This window comes from Paramisgurnus dabryanus, chromosome 6, assembly GCF_030506205.2.
Source record: "Paramisgurnus dabryanus chromosome 6, PD_genome_1.1, whole genome shotgun sequence".
In the NCBI taxonomy this organism is placed as follows: Eukaryota; Metazoa; Chordata; class Actinopteri; order Cypriniformes; family Cobitidae; genus Paramisgurnus; species Paramisgurnus dabryanus.
In genome coordinates, this window is record NC_133342.1 from 48,718,235 (window position 1) to 48,742,425 (window position 24,191).

Consider the following 24,191-nt stretch of genomic DNA (forward strand, 5'->3'; position numbering starts at 1 on the left):
CATCTTCAACTCCAGGGGGCAGTTTTTCTCCTGAACCAAGACTGCCGATTCCCAAAAAATATTCCGGTGAGCCCAACTACTGTCGCACTTTCCTGTCTCACTGCTCTCTACATTTCGCCCAACAGCCCCGGTCATTCTTCCTTGAGGAGACGAAGGTTGCATTCACGCTCTCGCTACTCACAGGCAAGGCTGCCCTCTGGGGGACGGCGGTGTGGGAGAACAAAGACATCTGCTGCTCCTCGTTCGCCCGCCTGTCTGAAGAAATGAAGAGGGTATTCGACCGCTCCGTTGCCGGGAGAGAGGCCGCCCGTCTCCTCACGGAACTACGGCAAGGGGAGCGGTCGGTCTCGGACTATGCAATCGAGTTCCGGACCCTGGCGGCGGGGTGTAGGTGGAACGAGGAGGCGCAGTGGGATCACTTCCTGCATGGGTTAGCGGATCGGATCCAGCGAGAGATAGTTACGGCTGAGTTACCGACATTCCTCAACGGGCTGGTAGATTTAGCTATCCGGGTAGACGCGCGCCTTACCACGGCTGCCAGGAGGAAGACGTCTACCAGAACCCAGCAGTACACCGAGTCTACCAGCCTCTCCAGTGAACTCTCCGCCGGCGGTCTCTCAGATCCAGAGCCCATGCAGGTGGGTCGAGCTCGGCTACCCCGGGAGGAGAGGATACGACGGAGATCCCTGGGGCTATGTATGTACTGCGGCGAGCCGGGTCACCAGTGTTTCAGGTGCCCGGTAAAAGACCAAGCCCGGTAGTAAGACGGAGGCTACTATCGGGCGGGATCTCTGCCAAGAAGACCTCGACTACATCTACTCTCCTTCCGGTGAGACTACGGTGGTCCACCAGATCACACACCGGTCACGCTCTTCTGTACTCGGGGCGGAGGGCAACTTCATCGACAGCACCCTCGCACGTAAGCTCCAGCTACCCACTATACCACTTACTCACCAGATTGCGCCCTTCGCCCTCAATGGTCATCAGCTTCCCACCATCAAGCACACCACCGCTCCGGTCACTCTCATCACATCTGGCAACCACACGGAGAAAATTTCGTTTTTTATCACTGACACTTCTCTCTCCCTCATTGTTCTCGGACATTCTTGGCTCCATTCCCATAACCCCACTGTCGACTGGAAACTGGGTTCTGTTACCAGCTGGAGCGAGGAGTGTCATAAGTCCTGTCTTGTCTCTGCTTGTCTAACTGTTTCTGAGTCTGTGTTTCAGGGGGAAGCAGTGGATTTGTCTAACGTGCCCGCGTAGTACCTCGACCTGAAGGCGGTGTTCAGTAAGTCTCGGGCTGGTTCTCTTCCTCCGCATCGTCCCTATGACTGTGCGATAGACTTATTGCCAGGTACGTTTCCGCCTAAAGGCAAGTTATACTCTCTGTCAGTTCCTGAGATGGAGGCCATGGAGAAATACATTTCTGATTCTCTGGCAACGGGGTTCATTCGCCCTTCCTCTTCTCCGGCGGGGGCGGGGTTCTTTTTTGTGGGTAAGAAAGACGGGTCCTTGCGACCTTGCATTGATTACCGAGGGTTGAACAACATTACGGTAAAGAATACCTATCCTTTACCGTTAATGTCTTCAGCCTTCGAGAGGTTGCAAGGAGCGTCCGTCTTCACTAAATTGGACTTACGTAATGCTTATCATTTGGTCCGCATCAGGAAGGGGGATGAATGGAAGACTGCTTTTAACAACCCTCGTGGCCATTTTGAGTACTGCGTGATGCCTTTCGGTCTCACGAACTCGCCAGCGGTCTTCCAAGCACTCGTTAATGACGTGTTGCGAGACATGATCGATCAGTTTATATATGTTTACCTGGATGACAAACTGATCTTTTCCTCGTCTCTCCAGTAACATTTGCAACACGTACGACGAGTGCTTCTGCGGTTGTTAGAGAATGGGCTTTTTGTCAAGGCGGAAAAATGCGTTTTTCATGCACAGTCTGTTTCTTTCCTAGGACACATCATTTCGACTGAGGGTGTTCGCATGGATCCTGAAAAGGTTAAGGCTGTGGTAGATTGGCCATCCCGCAGAGCTCTGCTCCAGGCAAGGTCACGCACCAAGGCTAAGGCCGATCGCCACCGGTCGAAGCCTCCTCGTTACGTCGTCGGTCAAAGAGTGTGGCTTTCAACCCAGAATATTCCGATGCGTTCCGTTTCGAACAAACTTGCTCCCAAATTTATTGGCCCGTTTTCTGTTACCAAAATCATTAATCCGGTAACAGTGCGTCTGAGCCTTCCTCCGGCGTACAGGAGGGTTCACCCCGTGTTCCATGTATCTAAGATTAAACCTGTGATTTTTTCACGCCTTAATCCGCCTGCCCCGGTTCCCCCCCCCGCCTCGTATCGTTAATGGGGAGACCACATATTCGGTTAACCGTATTCTGGACTTCAGACGGAGGGGACGCGGATATCAGTATTTGGTGGATTGGGAAGGTTACGGTCCGGAGGAGAAAAGGTGGGTTCCTGTTCGGGACATACTGGATCACCGCTTTATAGATGATTACAATCTACAGGTAAGGCAGGCTGGGAACGTCAAGGGGCGTTCCTAGGGGAGGGGGTACTGTCACGGTAGGAAATCCACTGTTTCCACCGTGTCATGTTTGTGTGTGTTTGTTTGTTCACTCACCCCAGCCATGTGCTCATTAGAGCGATCTGCACCTGTGTGTTGATTGTCTCGCTCCAGCTGTTCATCATTACATCACCTCCATAAATACTCACCTGACTTTCTGTTCCTCGCCAGATCCTCACTTTGTGTTGGCTCCCATGTTGTTTGGTTGTTCCGTGTGTCTTGGATTACATTTTCAGTTGGATGTTGTTTGTCGTCGTCTTCACTTGGATTTACCCGTGTTCAGTCTGGATATCACCACTGCTCACCACTCCATTACCGACGCACTCAAAGGACAACATCTGCCACCGTAGTCACGCCACCATTGCCCACAACACCGGACAGAGCTACTTCCGCATTGACTTTCAATACTCTCTCTTTGTTTACATTTCAATAAACATTGTTTTATACCTGCATTTGCTTCCGCACATTTTGTGTCATTACAGCTGTGGGCTGTATATCTAGCACTCGTCCGTCTCCTCTCAGAGCTACGAAAAAAAGATGTATTAGTTCGCACCGACAACATTGCGACCGTTGTGTATATCAATTGACAAGTCGGTTTGTGCTCTTGTCACCTGTCACGTCTCGCCTGTCATCTCCTCCTTTGGAGTCAGAAGAATCTGAGAGTGCCATCTACGTGACACGTAGAGTGCCATCTACGTGACACGCTTACATGCTAAATGTAACCTGTTCATCGTATGGTGCTCTTCTCAACAATAAGACCCCTGAGAATGCCCAATCAGTGTCATGCTTTCATATCTTCAGAATCGGTCGGATGGTAGGCTGTCACCCTCCACCATTGAAGTTGATATTGCTGCGATATCCACTCATCATACCCCGATAAATGGTAGATCAGTGGGTCAGCACGACCTGGTTATTAGGTTTTAAAGAGGTTCCCGAAGGCTGAATCCTTCGCGCCCTCCCTTTATTCCTCCTTGGGGCCTGTCCGTGGTGCTTAAAGCCCTGCAGGCTGCCCCTTTCGAGCCTCTGCAGTCTGTGAGTCTGAAGTTTCTCACAATGAAAACTCTGAACCTGCTCGCTTTGGCCTCTGTTAAGAAGGTAGAGTACCTCCATGCATTTTCGGTCAACAATTCGTGCCTTCAGCTTGGACATGCTGTCTCTTGTGTAACATTGAGACCCAGGCCAGGCTATGTGCCCAAAGTTCCCACCACTCCTTTCAGAGATCAGGTGGTGAGCTTACAAGCATTGCCCCCGGAGGAGGCAGACCCAACCATGACTTTGTTTCTCCCGTACGCGCTTTGCGGTTGTTTGTCGACAGAATTCAGAGTCTTAGGACCTCAGACGAGCTCTTTGTCTGTTACGGTGGTCAGATGTATCACTGGATAGTAGACACTATTGCCCTTGCTTATGAACTGCAGGGCACCCCGTGTATTTCTCTGGGTCTCCCCATTATGTCGTATTACTGTCTATTTATGTTAACCATTGGTTGTTCATATCCTGTACCACCCATACCCCACCTTCTTCTTTCTCGAAGTAGATTGGTCCCGCAAGGCGCGTTCCCAATTCATCGGTCACAATGTGACATCTCCTTTCCCTTCCTTTAGGGAACGAGGGTTACATATGTAACCAAGACGTTTTGGCTTCATCTTTAGAAAAGCTCCCGCTGCTCCTCTTCCAACTCCATTGTGACTGTGACTGATCATGCAAACCGCGCATTTTTTTTCGTTTTCATATTGGTGTCATGATTTCGGTCTTATTGGCCGCTTTGTCTTTGTTTCACTATGTGTTGTGTTGTGTTTGTGTTTTGACAGCTCCACACGTGCGCGCCTTCCACCTGGTGATCTCACAGTGTTTCCGCTATATGCATTCAACCGTGGCGGCCCGCCACGCCTAAAACATCCCCGCCACGCCTGCGGTTGTGGATAGAAGGGATACAGCAAACGAAATCTCGCCGGATGAGGACTGTTTAATCCTAATCCTTCACCCAAACCCACCTCTAAACACAACATTTCACAGGATTGTAGGATGTATGTGTATCTTATGTAGCCAGAGCCGCTGTTTTCATCCTAAAAATCCTACCTCCAAATCTAATCCTAAACTTTTTGGCATTTTCTGTATCCCTTCTAGACAAAACCCGCGGCGGAACCTCGCAAAATAAATAAAGCTATACCAAAATGTCCGCCCAGCAAGAAAGAAAAAAATTCCTTTCTGGATTCGCGTTGTTCACTCATTTATAAATAAATCTCCTAAAATATCATAATTTCCCCCATGGGTTTAGTTTCATGCACAAATTGATTTAAATCAACGGATGATGATTAGGCTACGTCTCTGTTTTGAGAAATAATAATAAAATAAATAAGTCTACACGAAATATGTTATAATTATCAGATTGACAAAACGAATAAAAAAAGTATTTGAGTTTCTGTTCTTTTTTTGTGATGCGCTGTTAAACCAAAGCAGCAGAAATCACGTCATGTTTTTAATGATTTTAAATAAGCACAAGGTTTTCTCCTTATTGTGAGTTTACATAAATAAAAATACACAATTTACAGATTCATATGTTATTTTACTTTTATCTGTCTGGCAATAAATTAAGGGTTATTTAAGTTGCAAGGTCTTCACGCGTATGCTGTTCACAGGCGCATATACACGGACGCAGCGCGGGGCTGCGAGAAATGACATGATTAAACTTTCGATTTAACATATTACGAGTTTTTTGGACATTCATTTGTAATCACTGTACTCATATTATCAACTTATCTGGCCATTAGTTATTCAGAATATAGGCTATAAGCGCAGCGCGCTGCTGACCGGTCAGCTGTCAGTCAATCTTCTGTGCTTTAGACACTCACAAAGTTTCACATTAAATGATAAGATATTTGTCCAAAAACAAAAGGCTAAATACTGAATACAACTCATATAGGACTGCAAGACATTAGTCGAATCTGTTTGGAAGGAAACTTATTCCCGTGGAAGAGAAGGACGTTGGTAATAAAAACTGGAGGCAGACGGTGAGACTGTTTCATCTGTTTTCAGACGAAACAACAGGGTCGGGGTACCCGCGGGTGAAACTTCTAATATTTGATGTAACGGGTGTAATAATATTAACGTGTTATATGCGTTGTAGATCAAGGTCGGGACTCAATATGCAAGCGTGAACTGCGGGTTTAACATCCAAGAACAGAATTCGACTCGATTCCGACAGGTAACAGTTTTTAAATGTCCCCGTGCTTATTTGTGTTTAAGATCTGTCTGCGAAGAGCATAAAGGTTTCTATAACTGCGCGATTTGCGGTGTGACCGGGTCAGGCTCTTTATCAAACAGGCCGGGTGTAATAAATTGCTGCCGATGTCGGGTGTTCTGTCAATCACAGCGGTGCGGATTATCAAACAGGACTGTGCGTGACTTTGCAACAGCTCTGTAACCTTAAACCCGAGCACGAACTTGCACACTACATTAAAACTACAATGAAAGATCCGTATGAAGCTATAAAACTTACGTATTTTTTAAGAAAATACAGTTTAGATCAAACATAGAAAAGCAATATGCTATAAATATAAGGAAAAGTAAATGACAGCATGAAAATGATAAAAAACACATGTTAGTTTACTGTAGCCTATTTTCTACATTAAAAAAATAATGTACATTTATAATCATCATGGGCGCCCCCTGCCGCCACAGCTGGAAAAAATCCTAGAGGAAACACTGTCTCATTATCTCAGACTCTTCTCACCGGCGTCCCAAACCTGATCCTTATTATTTGCCCATCCGGTTTGATATAAATTCCCCTCGTTTCCTCTGTTCATTGCAAGTTCGTCTCAGTATGTTCATGCCCATCTAGCTCTGTCTAGTTCATGTCAAGTCGTGTCATTCGTTTGCTAAATATTATCTGTGCTCTCTGCTGCCTTTATTCTCCCAGATTCCCTGTTCAGTTGCTCTCTGCCCTAAGGATTGGCTTCCAGTCTTCGCCCACCATCCGCTGGATTTTCTCACGTCTCTGCTCCCTCGCTCGGTTGGAGTGGCAATGGCCGAGCTCGCGTCTCCCCTGTTAAAGGGTTCCCCTGAGCACTATCCTCTTCTGAGCGCTGTCCAGCTTTACACCTGCTGAAGCACCATCTGCCTTTACCTCTCTCTCTCTGTGCCCCCACCAGGATTACATCAGTGTGGATTTCGGATTTGCGAGTGGATGTCCTATGGCTGTGCTGTGTTTCCCACTCTGTGACTTTCCCGAAAGGATTCCCCTGTGCCCTATCTCCCTAGTGTTATCTACTCTTCACGACATTTTTACAAGGACACCGAGTGTTTATCTACTATACATATTGACAGTCATTTGTGTTTTCTCCATATACATTTCCTATTTCATTGAGTGTCTTCTCCTATACATTTTGAATAAATACCTCTGCGCTGGGATTCCTGTGTCTGTCATCCCTAACAATTGGGGCTTCTGGGAAATGCATGGAGTTATCTTTTTTTATTTAGAGAGTGAATAAATGCGTGAAACAGTGAAGTATCGTCATGTAATCCATTGATTTCAACAATGTAACTGTATTCTAAATACCAACTATTTAAATTGTAACTGTAACAAAATACAGTTACTATTAATTTGTATTCTAAATACAAAATGCTGGTACATGTATTCCGTTACTCTCCAACACTGATCCTAATATAGGCTTCTGCTCTGTTCGTGAACTCAGATCAGCGCCAGGGGTTTCCTCTAGCAGGTGAATTTACTGCTTACATATCAGGGAGCGGTGAAAATTTCACTGAGCGCACTCTCTCTCTTTTGTTTTAGTTTTCTTTAAAGCGTGACTCCCATTTTGCATATTCGCTATTAGCGTCTAACTTTATTGGTTAAAACAACTAATTAAAAGATAATTGTAACTGAATTTGCTTAAAACTGCATAAACTGAAAAAGATTATATTATTGGAATAACTTACCCCACAATCAAAGCAGTTGAAGGATGAATGGAAATAGAGACGAAAACCAAGGCCATACATTTTCAGAAACATCTCACCAAGAAATAGTCCAAGAAACACAAATTCAGCATAATCTGAAAAAAGTTTGAAAAAGTTATCAACTTAACCAGTTGCAGTCAACTTCAAATGCCTTTGTTGTAAAGTATTAGGTTGCTCTAAAGTGGTCCTGTTACAGAACTGTCATTGCATGTGTATATGTGTCCCAGAGCTGAAAACAGTACAGATATCATATTCATTTTAAGAAGCACCATTGTCAGAATACTTAGAATTTGGGTATGAGGATTGACCCGATTCAATGCTATTCACAAATGACTTTGTCAAAAAAAAACAACTTCAATTTTGGTGTCATTTTACTGCTCCCGATCACATTGAAGCCTCTCCTATCTCAGGTCGTTGTTTTCAAAAAATTCTTTTTTATTCTACTACAGTCGCATTAGAAAACTTTAGTCTCTGTGAGTGTCACGGTCCCATTGTGGTTGCCCTCATGTTTTCCTCAGTTATCCCTCTCTAGACTACATTTCCCATCATCACCACTCTCCGTCACCTGGGCTTCATTTGTAGTCATCACACCTGCCAGCAATCCTCATCACTCACATATATACTCTGTTTGTCTTCCTCGTGTTGTTGGTCTTTATTTTTTTTTTTTTTTTGAAGTTGCTGTGTTTGTACTAGTCTGTATGTACAGTTGCCAATCCTCCCAGGAGTGGACATCCCAAAAAAATTATTATTCAAACTGTATATTAAATTTTAGAATGAAATAATCAACTTCAATACATAATTTAAATAAAGTTTAAAGTAAAAATGTTATATATTTATGGTAAGAAAATGTACAAAATATCTTTAAAATATTGGATTTTGCAAATCTGCCATCTCTGCCCACTCCTCGCCCTTCTTCTCACAGCGTCAACGCCCATTTAAGTTGCATTTTTTCAAATGATAGTAAGGTAGACTGGATGTGAAAGAGGGGGGTATCATGACCCTAAAACATGGCATATGGTTTAAATTCCCAAATTTGGTGCATTTCATCTAAACAAGCAGTACTGACGATTGAATATTTTGTCTACTTACACTGAATAATAGTGAGCCATTCTGGTTGGTTATGATGAACAATGGAAACACAGATGGTGTTAAGCAAAACCAAGCTGAGGACTATCCAATAGAAGCTGTCTGTTTTCACCATGCGACGAATAGAGATTCGCAGCATACGTTCCTTGCGGCGCAAGTAAGCAGCAGGTCCTCGTCTTGGAGTTCGTATACCAACCCTTGGTCGGGGACCACCTGACAGACACACACACACACACACACACACACACACACACACACACACAGACACACAAATCATTTATAGACTCACAACATTGATATTTATTTTTACTTTCGTACCAATTAAAAACAGTTAAAGAAATTATAAAGAACAAAAATGATAAAGTTTCAAGATCATAAAAAATCCGTGCTGAAGCCAAAGTTCACACTGCCAATGACAAGCAGTGACATCCCTACTGAAAAATCTAGCTAAGATCAGCATAAGCTGGTGGGCTGGTTATAGCTGGTCTCCCAGCTTGGTTTTAGCTGGTATTGCTGGTGTAGCAAGTTGGTCTAGCTGTGTTTTGGTCACTTTTTAAGCTGGTCTACCTGGATTTAGCTGGTCATGCTGGAAGACCTGCTGAACTACCAGTTTGACCAGCTTTGCCAGGCTGGGAGGACCAGCTTAGACCAGCTTCTGGCACCTTAAACCAGCTAAAACCAGCTATCAGCTTATGCTGGTCTTTGCTGGATTTTTTAGTAGGGGTGATCTGATTCATTTCAATAGAAGCTTGTCAATTTTTGGTGACACAAAGAAGATGTGGTAACACTTTATTTCTTTAGTCCACTTATTTGGATCCTTTTACCATCTACAAACAACTTATCATCTACCAGTCATTATAGTATTGGTGGCCCGTCTACTTTATAGTGGCAAAAACTTTCTTTGTAATGATCCCTAAAACACATTCTATTGATCATATGTACTTTTGCAACTACATGTCAAATTATACAACTAACCCCCTTCCTCCTGCATTGAATTTTTTTGGCAGCTGCCAGAGTTTTATTTGATTAATTTAGTGTGTTTATTGAGTGATGATGTTGATGATTGTGGAAGAGAGAAAGTGAATCAGGGAAGGATGTGTAATGATCCAGAACACCCAATAAGGGTGCAAATGCGGGCACCCATGCCTTCATTTACATAAATGTGCAGTTAGATCTGTTTACACTAGTTTTCAAACTAAAACGTCAATAAATTGAATTGCTTTGAAACATTTATGTTCTCATTTAGTCACAAACTCACCAAATGTATTACTTATTCTGAGTATTTATTACTTTTCTTTAGATATCTAACTTTTATTTTAACTTTCTGTCATGTCAATAAATAATGTACATTCACAAAAATCAGATCCACACAAAGCTGCAGTACTAAAGGACAACACACATACAGAAAATAATTTTTCAAATAACTGTCATGTTATGTTTCAAACAGAGATGTTGATAAAGAGGAAAATGTTACAGAATGCAGCTTTGTTTTGTATTACGCATGTTTTATGTAAGGTAATAAAATATCCTGAAATGCATAATAAAGAGAAGATATTTGCAATCACTCACCAACTGTTGAGTTTTCAGAATATTTGTCCTCTCCTGGTCCTCGACGTCTGGCATTTTTCTTGCTAGTTGCCCGTTTCAATACTACAAAAAGAGATTAATTTTTAAAACTTTCAAAGTTATTTTTAATAGATATAAAAGCAAAGAACAAACACATGGCCATTGCTTTTATAGGCTGGAGAATCTTTAAAGATTAAAAAACTGATTACTGACAAATAAAACTGAAATTAACAATAAAACAAGACAACTTTCTTTAAATGAAATGTATACCGTCTAATGCCGATCTCCCAGAATTCTTGTTTTCCTCTGCAAGCATTACTTCCTCTTTAAAAAATACAGAGAAAAAAGTTGATATTACAAACTCATAACTTAATACATCATTAAGGCATACCATAACAGTTTGTTTTGCAAGCACATACCGTAAAATAATAAACTTTAATAGAATTTAATAATATCCTGTATTTTTATATTCAGTAAGTGAGATAGTGAAAACAAGTCACACCAGGAAAGAAAAATGCAATCTGTAGGCCTTGAAAGTGATCTATACTGTGGAGCACATAAACTATTCTGAGCACAGACAGGCGCATATGCAAACACTCCAGTCAGTGAATCACTGTCACCTTCTTCTGACCCTTCACTGCGTGGGAGACCGAACACACTTATGTTCACCTGAATACTGTGTTTAGGTGGTGGGTGGAGGGTGAAATGTGAAAAGAGTAGTGTAGGTGTAGTATACAATAAAAAAATCAGTTCTTCACCATACCTAGGCAAAGACAGTAAAACCTTGCTATCATGGATTACATTATTTAGCAAGGTCAAGCAAAGAGTTTTTAATAAGGAACTAATGTATACACACTCATTCAAACCAAACCTCAGTGGTTTTGATTTATACATATACAGTGCACAACATAAATGAGTACACCGCCTTGAAAATTAAGATTTTTCTCTATTTGTTAGTAAATATGAGACCAATTTGCTGTATTTTTACACACCAGTTTTATTAAACACCCTGAAACAATTCTTTAACTCTTTCGCCGCCATTGACGAGATAACTCGTCGATTACGAGAAACCGCTTCCCTGCCAATGACGAGAATTTCCGGCTTTCCGCAATACCGCTATTACCACTTCCGCAACTTATACAACCGGAAGTAACACCTCACGTGAAAGAGAAAGAACTCCGTGTATGTTTTAAAGATCGCTCTGCATCTGATCTCTATCAAAAGTCCTTCACAAAAATTGAATTATCTCAGCTTTTTGCTCAAAATTGGGTGTTTTTGAAGAAACCTACCCATATTTGTGAGGTGATAAAAAGAGAACTAATGAATGTATGATGAAACTTTTTTTTGTTTGAGAGCAGAGGGTCAAATCTTTCATTTGAGATATTATTTGTTTATATATTTAAAGAAGAACATTTTCTAGAAGGTATTAAACTTTTGTGAAAATCATGAAAAATGCTGGGGCTGGCTGGTAATTTCTTTTTAAAACGCTGGTGGGGAAAGAGTTTAAAATACAATGTAATATTTTGTATCACCTCCATTCATTTTTTAAAAACAGCTCTAATTCGTCTAGACATTGAATAAACAAGTTTACAACATACAGTTACATCTTTTATACTCTGTTCTTGAACGATGACCTCTTTCAGATCCTAGATCCTGGATGGAGAATGACGTTCTGTCTTTTCAGAACTCCCCATACCTCAACCTGTGGGGTTGAGGTCTGAATTTCTTCTAAAATGAATAAGTGACCTTAGATGTGTGTTTTGGGTCACAATCATGTTAAAAGATTGCCCAGTGACCAAGGGCACAGAGTGATGGTAGCAACTTCTTTTTAAGTATTTCAGAGTAAATCTGTGTATTCATTATGCCGTCTATAAAAATTCAGCTGTCCGACACCTGCAGCACTCATGCAAGCCCACAGAAGAACACTGCCACAACTATGCTTTACTTTTGGTACCATGCATTTTTCATTGTACTCCTTATCCTTGCCACACCATACAGTTTTGAACACCTCAGAACCACAAAGATTAATTAGGGCCCGAGCACACTGGGGTGTGAGACCCTATTGTTCTTCAAGGTGTTGTTATTATTATTATTATTATTATTCATCGAATTCAGCAGGGGACAGAGTCCTGACCTGAACACATCTACATGCCAATAGTCACTTATGGCCATAGCGCCACCAGCTGGCAACAGGAAGTGACATGTTTACAATGATTATGCAATGTCCCATCTGTCCCAAACTTCACATGATTAATAAGAGTCCTGGACTGAACACATCTACATGCCAATAGTCACTTATGGCCATAGCGCCACCAGCTGGCAACAGGAAGTGACATGTTTACAATGACTCTGCAATGTCCGATGCAAATAGTCTCTCTCTCACACTCAGGGCCTGAAATTAACACCCGACCACGCGCCAAATGCGGGTGGATTTTGTAATTGGCAGGTAACACTGTCAATCTACCGGCCACATTGGTGGGTAGCCAATGCGAATCAGTGATGCGCGGGTCAATGTATAAACAACCCACTCCCGACCGACGTTTTCAACTAACACGCCTGCTATTGTTTAAAATAGGGCCGGGACTCAATAAAAAAATTAATCTAATTAACTAGAGGCTTTGTAATTTATTAATCAAAATTAATCACATTTAATCACATATAAATATTTGACCTGAGAACATTGAGAAGTTATTTTTTCACATGGATTTTTAGTATACCATGAATAATGACTGAATACATAAGCTTAAGCAACAAAATATTGTTTATTTTTGTTCAACCAAGTCATTGTACTCGGAGTCGGGCTAATGTCCACGCTAGCTGCTATATGTTTTGCATTGAGATGTATTTGAGGCTCGATGTGCTGCGGTGATATGTGAATTCCTTGTTGCATAGCTTACACACAACCATGCTCTTATAGACGCTTCCATCCGTTCGTTTTTTATAAAAGAATTTCCATCCACGGGGCCAACCAAAGCGATCTCATCAGCTTCTTCGTTCATGTTCACTGTGGTTTGTTGTTGTCTGAAGTCATGAACGCTAGTTGGTGCTCCAGTATAATCGGTCCGCCGAAACTCATCCAATGAGAAATGTTCCGCGGTGCAAAAATAAGTGTGATTAAAATGCGTTAAGAATGTTGAACGCTTTATTTTTGTGTAATTAATTAATCTTAATTAACACGTTAAAGTCCCGGCCCTAGTTTAAAATAGTTAATTGGCATCTTACGTTCAAACAACCCTACCGACCTCTAGCCGAATAACATTAAAACTATTTTTGGATGATTCGTAACAACGGGTTACCGCAGGCACTCTTCACTGCAGTCTTCACATCTCTGACTACTTTGGATGTGCAAGTAAGTATTAAACTGTTGGTGAGATGGTATGAGAATGCAATGCTGACAAAGGCTACAGTTCAATCACAGTTGCACAGATGTGTAGTGCTGTGACGGATCAGAACTCTTGATGTTTAAACTTTAGAGAGAGTTGCACTACTGTGTCTTATACTGTAGTTCATTAACATACATTTTGCGAATAGAGTAATGAAAAACACTGTTTATGTGCGCAGTTTGGAATTCTCCCTCCATCTGCGTGCGCGCACGGGGGTTTAAGGGCACTCAATAGTGTACATCGGAGAGATGTGTTCCTAAAAGCAAGCTTATATAAAATCTTTTTGTTCTTGACTGGGCAACTATAGTGTGTGTACGTATAGAGAGTCAAAAACCAGTCTGTGCTTATTTGGACTTAAAGAGACAGTAACCTCAATTAACATACTTAGGTCTGTGTCATTAATGTTAATCAAACAACCTTAGACAAAGAGAAATCACTTTTGTAGCTCTGAAAAATTATTATATTTAATTCATACAATAAAGGAAGAGTAATCATTCACTATTCATGCACAAAAAAATTGACTGGTAAAAAGTAACTGTGGCAGGTGGTCAAAAAAGTTAACTTCAGGCCCTGCTCACACTCACTCTCACACACACGCACACGCACACACACACACACACACACACACACACACACACACATTCTGGTTTCCATGTTTTGTGGGGACATTCCATAGACGTAATTAGGGCTGGGCGGTATGACGGTATATTCCGTTACCGCGGAATAAAATGTCAGACGTAACAGATTTTTCTATTCCGTCTATTCCGCGAAATGCAAATAAGTGGGCGTGGCTAACTCTGCGCTCCAGCATGTTAGACTGAGTGTGACGGAGAAACATGTAAAATAGTTCACTTATAAAAAATGAACGAGTTATTTGTATAATTTTTATAATCCACTGCGGGTCACGCAGCTAGACTCTTGTCTTGCTCGCTCTCTCTCTCTCTCTCTCTCTCTCTCTCTCTCTCTCGCGCTCTCTCTCTCCTCATGCAGCAGCCGGTCGGTCTCTTGCGTGCAGAGGTCTCTCTAGGCAAGTGCAAGGAGCTGGGACGCCAAATAAAGAGTTCTTCTCGCACATAATGCTAATAGTTGTAAAGTTTTCTGAACTTTAAGCAAGCTAAGACAAAACTCGCGTTTATATCAGTGATATATGCGCTGCTGGAGAGATGTAGTTTGACGCGCCATTTGCTTATACAAACATATTTGATCGGAAAGACGAGAAAGGGATGCAAATGTTAAGGTCTAATAGAAAGTAAAGGGCGTCAAGACCTTAAAACAAACTTTATGATCATCACATCATAGCACCTGTCACATTTATAATATCTAGAGCTTCTTCTCTCATATACAGGTATTTATCCTGTCTGTAGGTTTTTGCATATATTTATACCTGTTTATTTTACATATTGCATATGTTTAATGTAATGTATGCATAAATACAAAATACAATGAAGCCATACTATAGCTTCAATAGTCTATAAAATTAATTACTCAATTAAAAACAAGATTCTGTCTAATCAAGACTTAGCTGTTGTTATCTTCTGGGCATTTTCACTGCAACATTATTAACTTTAAATTGCTCATATTTTAAAACTGTGGTGAGCATTTAGTTAAAAGCTATAGTGAGTGGTGTATTTCTGTACATTTTTATCATCAAAAAACACTATAAACTGAAAAACATGTATACCGTGAAATATTCCGTTCCGTGAAATAAAATGACTCATTCCGTGAAATAGATTTTTGGTCATTCCGCCCACCCCTAGACGTAATGCATTTTATACCATACAAACTGTATATTCTATTCCCCTTACCTACCCTATTCCCTAACCCCAACCATCACAAAAACCTTTCTTGTACCTTAGATTTTCAATAAACATCATCTTGTTTGATTTATAAGCTTGTTTCCTCATGGGGACATCAAAATGTCACAAAAACACTGGTATTCCTATCTTTGTGGGGATAATTGGTCCCCACAACGTGATAATTACCAGGTACACACACACACACACACACACACACACACACACACACACTCACTCTCTCACCCACTAACTCACTAATTCACTCTCTCTCTCTCTCTCTCTCTCTCTCTCTTTCTCTCTCTCTCTCTCTCTCTCTCTCTTTCTCTCTCTCTCTCTCTCTCTCTCTCTCTCTCTCTCTCTCTCTCTCTCTCTCTCTCTCTCTCTCGCGCTCTCATGCTATCTTACACGATGCTTCCTCGCTGTCATTTGTAATTAGCAACAGGAAATGTGGCACATTATACTAAACTTTTAAATGGTTCACCTATGTTTACATGCTTAAATGCCTATTTACTACTGTTCCCTTTAATTCTTATTCCACAGCGTGGCAGTGTCATGTGTGCGAGGGCCCTTCCATCACTGCTTGCAGTTTTAATCTTTGTCTTGTAGTTTTAATCTTTGTCTTGTTACTCCAAAGTATAGAGAGACCCAATAGTCTTTACCTTTCTCAATATGAGCTCTAGCAAAAGGCTTTTTGTGCATTGGCTTTACCAGTGGCTTCCTCTGTGGATGACAGCCATGCATGCCTCTCCTTTGCACTGTACGTCCGTTGTGTGGTGTCACGGGAAAGAACCCAGATTGACTTTCTAATGATTTAGACAACTGTGCTAAACTTGCATAATGATTTTTTTCAACATCTCTTATCACAAAACACTCTTGACAAGGTGTTAACTTCAGTGGACGTCCTGGACATCACAGAGAGCTTCACAGAAGTCCTTTTTTAATTTTTGGATCCCTTTCGTGACCGTATTCAAACTTATTAGCAATGCTTAACTAATTATCTTGAAACCTTGAGCTTTTTGTGCAAAGAAATGATTTTATTTCTTACATCTTGAGACATTTCTTTACCATGTGGTGCTATTCTGTCACCATTACATGAGAATGGATTTTCTCTCTTAAATACCACTCTCAATTGCCAGTTATCCTGTGGCCACCTGTGTGATGATTAATTATTATTATCATTTTCTAGTGAATTCCTGTTAATTACACTTTATAAAATTTTTTTGCTAACATATTCATCGGGGTGTACTAATTTTTGCAACACCTCATTTGATTTAAATGAGTTATTTTTTGAATCCTAAAGATGGTCAGTGACTTTTACTCTTTTGTTAATAAAAGTAAATGTTTAATAAACTATTTTGTATAAAAGAAAGGAAATTGGTCTCATATTTACTAGCAAATGAAGAAAAATCTTAATTTTCAAAACGGGATACTAATTTATGCTGTGCACTGTATACCATAATTCCTCAATTAAAGACCGGGGCCTTAATTTACCTAAACTGCCGAAGGTAACAGGCTTTTATTTGAAGCAAGCTTTTATTAGAGACAGGCCTTTATTTCAAATTCCATCTGTTTGATAAATAATTGTTTTAAATTAGCCGTTAAATTTAAATTAAAAGCGATAGTGTTCTAGTGGATAGAGATCATTCATTTTTTAAACGTAATTTTTTTTGTTATATATATATATATATATAAATATATATATAAATATATATTTGAAAGAAGATATTTGTTTGAACACCACTTTTTCAAGCACATTTGACAGTTCTTAAGATCATAAGGATCCAGATTTGGCTTTTTAAGATAGGGCTCAAAAATAGCTTGCTTAAAGCAAAGCGGTATAATGCCATTTTGTAAAATACTATTGTAAGGGTTTTGTCTTGTATTATGTTGTGTTCTGTACCTTTATTTTGACACCCTGTTCTGTTCCAGCTTTTATTTTGAAATATCATCATGCCATGCTTCACTTCCCACTTCCTGTTTGAATTGTATAAAGCCACTTCAGATCTGTTCACTCATCGCGGATTATTACTTAGTATGCTTAGCCTGTTTAGCCTGTCTGTGTTCCTAGTGTTTATCTGTTAACCTGTATCTTGTTTTGTATCTGCCTGTTTTTGACCCGTGCCTGTTATTTGGATATCGATTGTTTTTCTGCCTGCCCTGACCATTTGCCTGTTTATTGGATTACGTTTTGGATTGCCCCTTACTGGATGTGTTTGCCTGCCCTTTGGGATTTACTTTAATAAACCTTCTTTTGCACATGGATTCATCTCTCCATTGCTTTCTTTAAAGCACACACGTTACAAAAAGACAAAAAGATCACTTCAGGTGAAGGATGACATTTCGAATATCAGAGATTGACACCAAATCAAACTGACTGAAAGAAACCATTTCCGTTAAATCTTTTAACACTGAGGTTGCTACCACAGGTAAAAAACTTGATGCCATTTATTTTCTCAACAAAGAAATGATAAAAAGAGTCACACGTCACAGATGCTACGACAAGGCTAGGTTTTATGCTTGGGAAGATCAATCTAGTTATAGCAGCAAAAAGTTCACGAGAAGGATTATTAGCAATCACATTGGACATATAGCATGCTCTAGAATCTTTCATCGCTTTTTGATAATTTGTCAAACTTTCCCTCAGCATATGTAGGAAGAACTGCAACCTATCTTTCCTCCGTCTCCTTTCTATTCTCCTATATTTTCGCCTAAGAGCCCGGGTTTGTTTGTTTAGCCACAGTTGTGTTTTAGTTTTCCTTTCCTCCATTTTATATGGAGCAACAACGTCCATAATATTCATACACACATAGTTAAACTTTTTGGTCAACTCATGCGGGTCAATCGAGGGGGATGCTAACTCAATAGTAGGAATTAGTGGAGAAGCAATAAAATTATTTTAAAATTCTGATCACCCCATTCTGCAAATGGGGTGAGTGTACGGGAACATTCCACCGACAAAGGAGCAGGAGGACATACACTTGGGAGATTTACATTAAAAGCACTGGACAGTGATCTGAAAAACTATGTGGAATAATATTAAGATCACAGATCAAGATTCCTAAAGACAGAACAAGATCAAGGGAATGTCCAAGTTCATGTGTGCTAGTCCTAACAGATTGAGTCAAATTAAAAGAGTCCAACATTCCCAGGAATTCAGCAACCATAGGTTTTCCTCGGCAGCAAACATGGACATTTAAATCACAGACAATTAAGATTGCATCTGACAATAAAACAATTTGAGACAAAGAGTCCAAGCAATCTTCAATGAAACCTTTGTGATGTGTAGGTGCACAATAAATATTTACACAAACACTGGATTTTTATAGTCCAGCATCATCAGTTGGGCTTCGAAGCTATGATAGTTCTTTAAAGGTAATAGGCAACATTTAAAACGTTTGTTAAAAATGATAGCAATGCCACCGCCCCGGCCAAAGTTTCTAGGAGAAGTGTAAAAGTTTTTACTTAGATATGGAAATAAACTAGTAACCGTAAACTACATATTACGTAGTCATTATGAAGCCTTAAAAAATGAAAATAAGTAAGTAAATAAATAAATACCAAGTGTTTTACAGACTTAAGCACTCGCAATTGTTGTGAAGTGATGAAAGCAAGCATAGAGTAAATGACGTCACCATTCATTCAGCGATACAGAAAGCATCCAGACAGCAATCTGTTAATAATGATAATAACTTTTGTCCTAACAATATACATTCAGAATACTTGCATAATGTAACTTGTTAGTTACATCAACAATGTTTGCAAATGTGGATCAGAAAGACAAGCAGTCTAAGTTACTGCAGACAACCGGTGCACGAGAATACAACACAAAAATATCAGCACAAGCCTGTAAAACACTAAACTTATTAGCGGTTTGTGAAAAATAAATCAATTCCCTCTGCTCACGCCTATGTCCAAAGGTGCCACCATACCTAGACTAGAGCTCGCGAAGCTCTACTCCGAGTGGGGGAGCGCACCAAGGCTAAAGCCAATCGCCACCGGTCCAAGCCTCCCGTGTCGTCGGTCAAAAAGTGTGGCTTTCTACTCAGAACATTCCGATGCGTTCCGTCTCGAATAAGCTTGCTTCCAAATTTATTGGCTTGTTTGCTGTCGCCAAAATCATTAACCCGGTGACAGTTCGCCTTAACCTCCCTCCTGTGTACAAGAGAATTCATCCTGCGTTTCACATTTTTAAAATCAAACCTGTTTTCGTTAACGACTTAACCCGCCTGTTCCGGTTCCCCCCGCCTTGCCTCGTAACAAGGGAACCAACCTATTCGGTCAATCGTATTGTGGACTCTAGGCGGAGGGGACGCGGATTTCAGTTCTTGGTTGACTGGGAAGGTTACGGTCCGGCGGAGAGAAGTTGGGTGCCTGCTCGGGACAAACTGGATCACACCCTCATTGATGACTACCATAAACAGGTAAAGCAGGCTGTGAACGTCACGTGACATCCTAGGGGAGTGGGTACTGTCACGGTAGGCAAACACACAAGGTGTGTTCGACTTCATGCTGCGCTGCGCAGACCGATCGGTGGCTGACTTGAAGCAGTGCATTCCGGTTATTAATTTTGTCCGACTTCAGCTGGCGCTGCAGGCACGTGACTGTGTCATATGGTTTTTAAGTACCGCGAGAGCGCTTCGAGAGTAGCCGGCTAGCTCAGCCGGTGCAGCTTCTCCAGAGCGGCTGCACCGAGTTGTGATGACGTAACAGCTTTACGTGATTGGCTGCCTCACTAATGACAACGATCACGTGCGTTTCAAGTTTAATCCAACCTTTAGTTCCACTAATAAACATTATAAATTCATGTTTTAAAACAGGAAAAAAAACTTTAATATGCTTAAATATGTTATATTGTGTCGTATAATAAAATAAAAATGAAAATTCCAAACTCTATTGGTATTTTAATAATATAGACTGGTTTCCCGTTATTTTCGGGAATACATTATAAGCAGCAATTAAAATATTCGATATAAAATGTTTCTGGTTGCAACTTTTTATTAAAAGGTTTGTTTTTATCAAATTCAGCATCTAATTCACTTCATTTGCGATTAAAAACAAGGAAACACGGCGCACACGTCACTACGGCAAGCAGCAGGTGTTCGGCTTGACGGCTCCATCTTCAGTTACTCCCTCGACTGCAAGCGGCAAATCTCGCCGATCGGTCTGCGCAGCGCCGGATGATCTCGAACACACCTACTGTTTCCTCCGTGTCTTGTGCGTGGTGTTTACTCACCTGTGATGTCATGTGCTCGTTATCCCGATTCCCTGCACCTGTGTTGATTGTCCAGCTGCTCATCATTACATGCTCTCCATAAATACTCACTCAGATCTCTGTTCCCTGCCAGATCCTTGCTTTATGTCGGTCTACGTATCGTTTGGATTATATTGTATAGCGTGTGGATTGTTTATTGTGTCGTCTTCGTGTTGGATGTTCCGGTCTTCACCAGTTGGATTATCACCATAGACCCACTCCACCAACGGCACAAGCAATCACCATCACCCGCTTACCACCGTAGTCCTTCGATCACTGTTACCGTGATCTGGACATTAGTGTTTGTTCCTGTTTACCTGTGTCATTTCCAGTGTTTCAATAAACCTGTGTTTACATTTCCTGCGACTGCTTCCTGTGTGATATCTATTGTTACATTTTCACCAGCTACCACCACAAGTAAATTTGAGATCTATAGGAAATACTGCAGTGCCATATGCACTAAAAGACGCAGTTTAAAAAGAGTTAGACAGGTTAGAAAAAGCAGGTATTATCTCAAAGATAGAACATAGTCAAAGGGCTGCCCCGATTGTTGTTGTACCCAAATCAGACAAGTCAATTCATATCTGTGGAGACTATAAGGTCACGGTTAATCAGAGAGTGGAGGAGGAGAACTATCCACTACTGAATGATCCGAAGATCTTTTTGCCACACTGGCCGGGGGCACTCTCTTTAGCAAATAAGACCTGCTACATGCCTACCAACAGCTGGAGTTAGAGAAGGACTCAGAGAAGTATTTGATAATAAATACTCACAAAGGACTGTATGTTTATTATAGACTTTCATATGGAGTGTCCAGTGTCCCTTCTATGTTCCAGAATGTAATGGACCAGATCCTACAGGGCTTAGAAAATGTGACCTGCTTCCCAGATGACATACTGGTCACAGGCAGAACCAAAAAAAGGAGCACCTGACGAACCTAGAGGAAGTATTGAGCCGGTTAGAGAGCTACGGGGGTAGAGTAAAAAAGGGCAAAATGTACTTTCATGCAGGAGAAAGAGTATTTAGGGCATCTGATAGATAGAGAGGGACTTCACCCCATTGAGACAAAGGTTGCTGCCATAGTAAATGCCCCCCAGCCCACAAACGTCACAGAGCTACGGTCATTTCTAGGGTTTTTAAATTATTATTGCCGTTTCATGAAAGACCTATCGACCATACTGCAACCGCTACACCAACTTCTAAAGAAAGAAGTCAACTGGAAATGGACACCAGAGTGCACTGCAGCATTCAAAAATGCAAAAGAACAACAATTAATGAAGAGCTCAGTAGTAGTTCACTATGACTCAAAGAAACCGCTGAGATTAGCTTGTGGCGCATCCCCTTATGGAATAGAAGCAGTCATGTCACACATAATGGAAAATGGGGACGAGAAACCAATCGCCTTTGCATCATGCACACTGACAGAGACTGAAAGTAAATATAGTCAGATAGAGAAGGAGGCTTTGGCCGAAAGTTCAGTTTAATAACTGATCACAAACCTCTCCTTGCCATCTTAGGACCAAAATCTTAAATTCCCACACTAGCCGATTTGCGTATGCAGCGATGGGCGCTGAGACTGATGGCTTATGACTACAGTATAGAGTACAGAACGTCAGCAGAAAATGCAAACGCAGATGCGTTATCTAGACTGCCGGAAAAAGAAAAGACAATACAGCGGAGGAGAACAGCATCTTTTATTTCTCATTAGTAGATGAGCTCCATGTGCAGGCTACAGAGATTGCACAGAGCACTCTCAAGGATCTAATCCTATGCAAGGTACTGGAGCTGACTCGTTCCGGAGTTAAATCAAGGATGATACACTGAAACCATACTTCACCCGAAAGAATGAACTGTCTGTGGAACAAGGATGCATTCTGTGCGGAAATCAATATATTGTTTTATGTGAATGAGTGGGTAAAATGGGTTTTACAACTTTTTGTAGCAAATTCTCAACTCTACAAGATCCAGTACTTTTTTGTTTGTCAAAACAATGTTGGTATGTCTTCATTGGCCTTATTTCAGAAACTTTCTTTTTTTATTAACCAAGTATACACAAAAATTCCTCACAAATATAAACATGTAAATGCATGTTACTCACATATAATTGTAGCACAAGTTTTGTTGAATGCAGTGTTATGTGATATTAGCCATAAATATGTTTAAAGCAAGACAAATGTAAGAGCATGTCAAAACCTCTGAAAGTCTCCCAAAATGGTCAGACCCCAGGGGGTTAATTGAAATAATCCCCTCTCTATTTCTAAATGGGTTTATAATCTCTTTAGCCTTGAGAAAGAGAGATTTCCTTTAGCCACAGTCCATAAAGTGGATTCTGTGACCTCAGAATCCATTATCTCTGCGAATTCAAAAATCTTTGCAGTTATAAATTGACAAAATATTTATTTAAAAACAGAGAAGACTGAAAATGCTAAAAGGAACAGTTTCACAGATATATACTCAAACTTTTCAGGTTTTAGAACATAGACTGAAACATATAGCCATCATAGTTTCATTTAAGCATCTTCTGTCTTAGGCCCAACATTTCTTATCAGTAGGAACGTGAAAGCAGATTTTAAATGGGGAAAAAAGTGGGTCATTAGGTGACTGTGAGGGACCCTTTTTGTTTCCGAGCCACCCTGACGGTCCCGTTCCAGGGAGGAAATCTCGACCAGCTAGCCTGGCCCTACGAACCATTTTATCATTCTCGGCCCTTTAAGAGACGGATCACTTCCCGTTTTATTCTCAGTTGGGTCCACTTGGGGGCCCAACGCCCACATGATCCATAAAATAATTAATTAAAGTAATTTCCATTTTTCCTCCCTGGGCTATGGTTTTCTTCTCTTTCAGGCGCTGCATGACTCTCGTCCAACGGTCAGCGGTTATGCCTCCTGATGTCCTATCAGGTAAGTCAAGTGTAGTGAGGAACGCTTGCTCTCCCCTCCTCACTCCAACCACGACCCATGTCATTCTGACATCTCGGCACGGCTCCGTGCCCATAGTTCCCACCACTCCTTAAGGCACATGTGTCAAATACAAGGCCCGCGTGCCAAATTAGGCCTGTGGCACATTTTCATCCGGCCCGCACAATGATATAAGTTTTTAATTAATCTTGGACCGCTTCAATTCAGAATGCGCAGCATTGCACTACAATTCCCAGCAAGCACTGTGGACGCACTGCGCACCAAACATGTGATCTCCACGTCTAGCACGAGACAGCTCTAGTCCAGCAGCGCACTGACAGGATTCCAGCATTACTGAAATGGTTACAGCAGCATTCCTGTTCTTCTTTTAACCAAAAATGTGGTCAGTCAGCCAGAAACAGTCAGGACGTTTTTTTCAGGTGCAAGTTTTTATCAGCCAATGTTACTTAGTGTTATTTCATTATGCCCCATTCGATCTTGAACATTTAGAAAAAATAAACAAACAGTTGAACTTGACAAGCGGACATTTCAGGAAGAAGTCAGCAGATGAGTGGTATGTTTATCATTAATTGTCACAATGTGATGCACGGAGGTATAAATATGAAACTATAAATAGAACTACCAAAAAAGAAAATACTGATGAATTAGTAAAGATATT

The 24,191-nt window shown here is 41.1% G+C and overlaps 1 protein-coding gene across 1 annotated transcript in view; it reads right to left on the bottom strand.

The window, feature by feature from the left end:
- Window positions 1-24,191, bottom strand: part of cacna1eb (calcium channel, voltage-dependent, R type, alpha 1E subunit b) — a 301,888-nt gene that overhangs the window by 133,164 nt on the left and 144,533 nt on the right. Inside the window, exons 9-12 of the mRNA XM_073815042.1 lie at window positions 10,456-10,509; window positions 10,189-10,269; window positions 8,623-8,832; window positions 7,516-7,628 (exon numbers count right to left, since the gene is read on the bottom strand). Of these exons, the coding sequence (XP_073671143.1) occupies window positions 7,516-7,628; window positions 8,623-8,832; window positions 10,189-10,269; window positions 10,456-10,509 (458 nt within the window). The remainder of the gene's footprint in view (window positions 1-7,515; window positions 7,629-8,622; window positions 8,833-10,188; window positions 10,270-10,455; window positions 10,510-24,191) is intronic.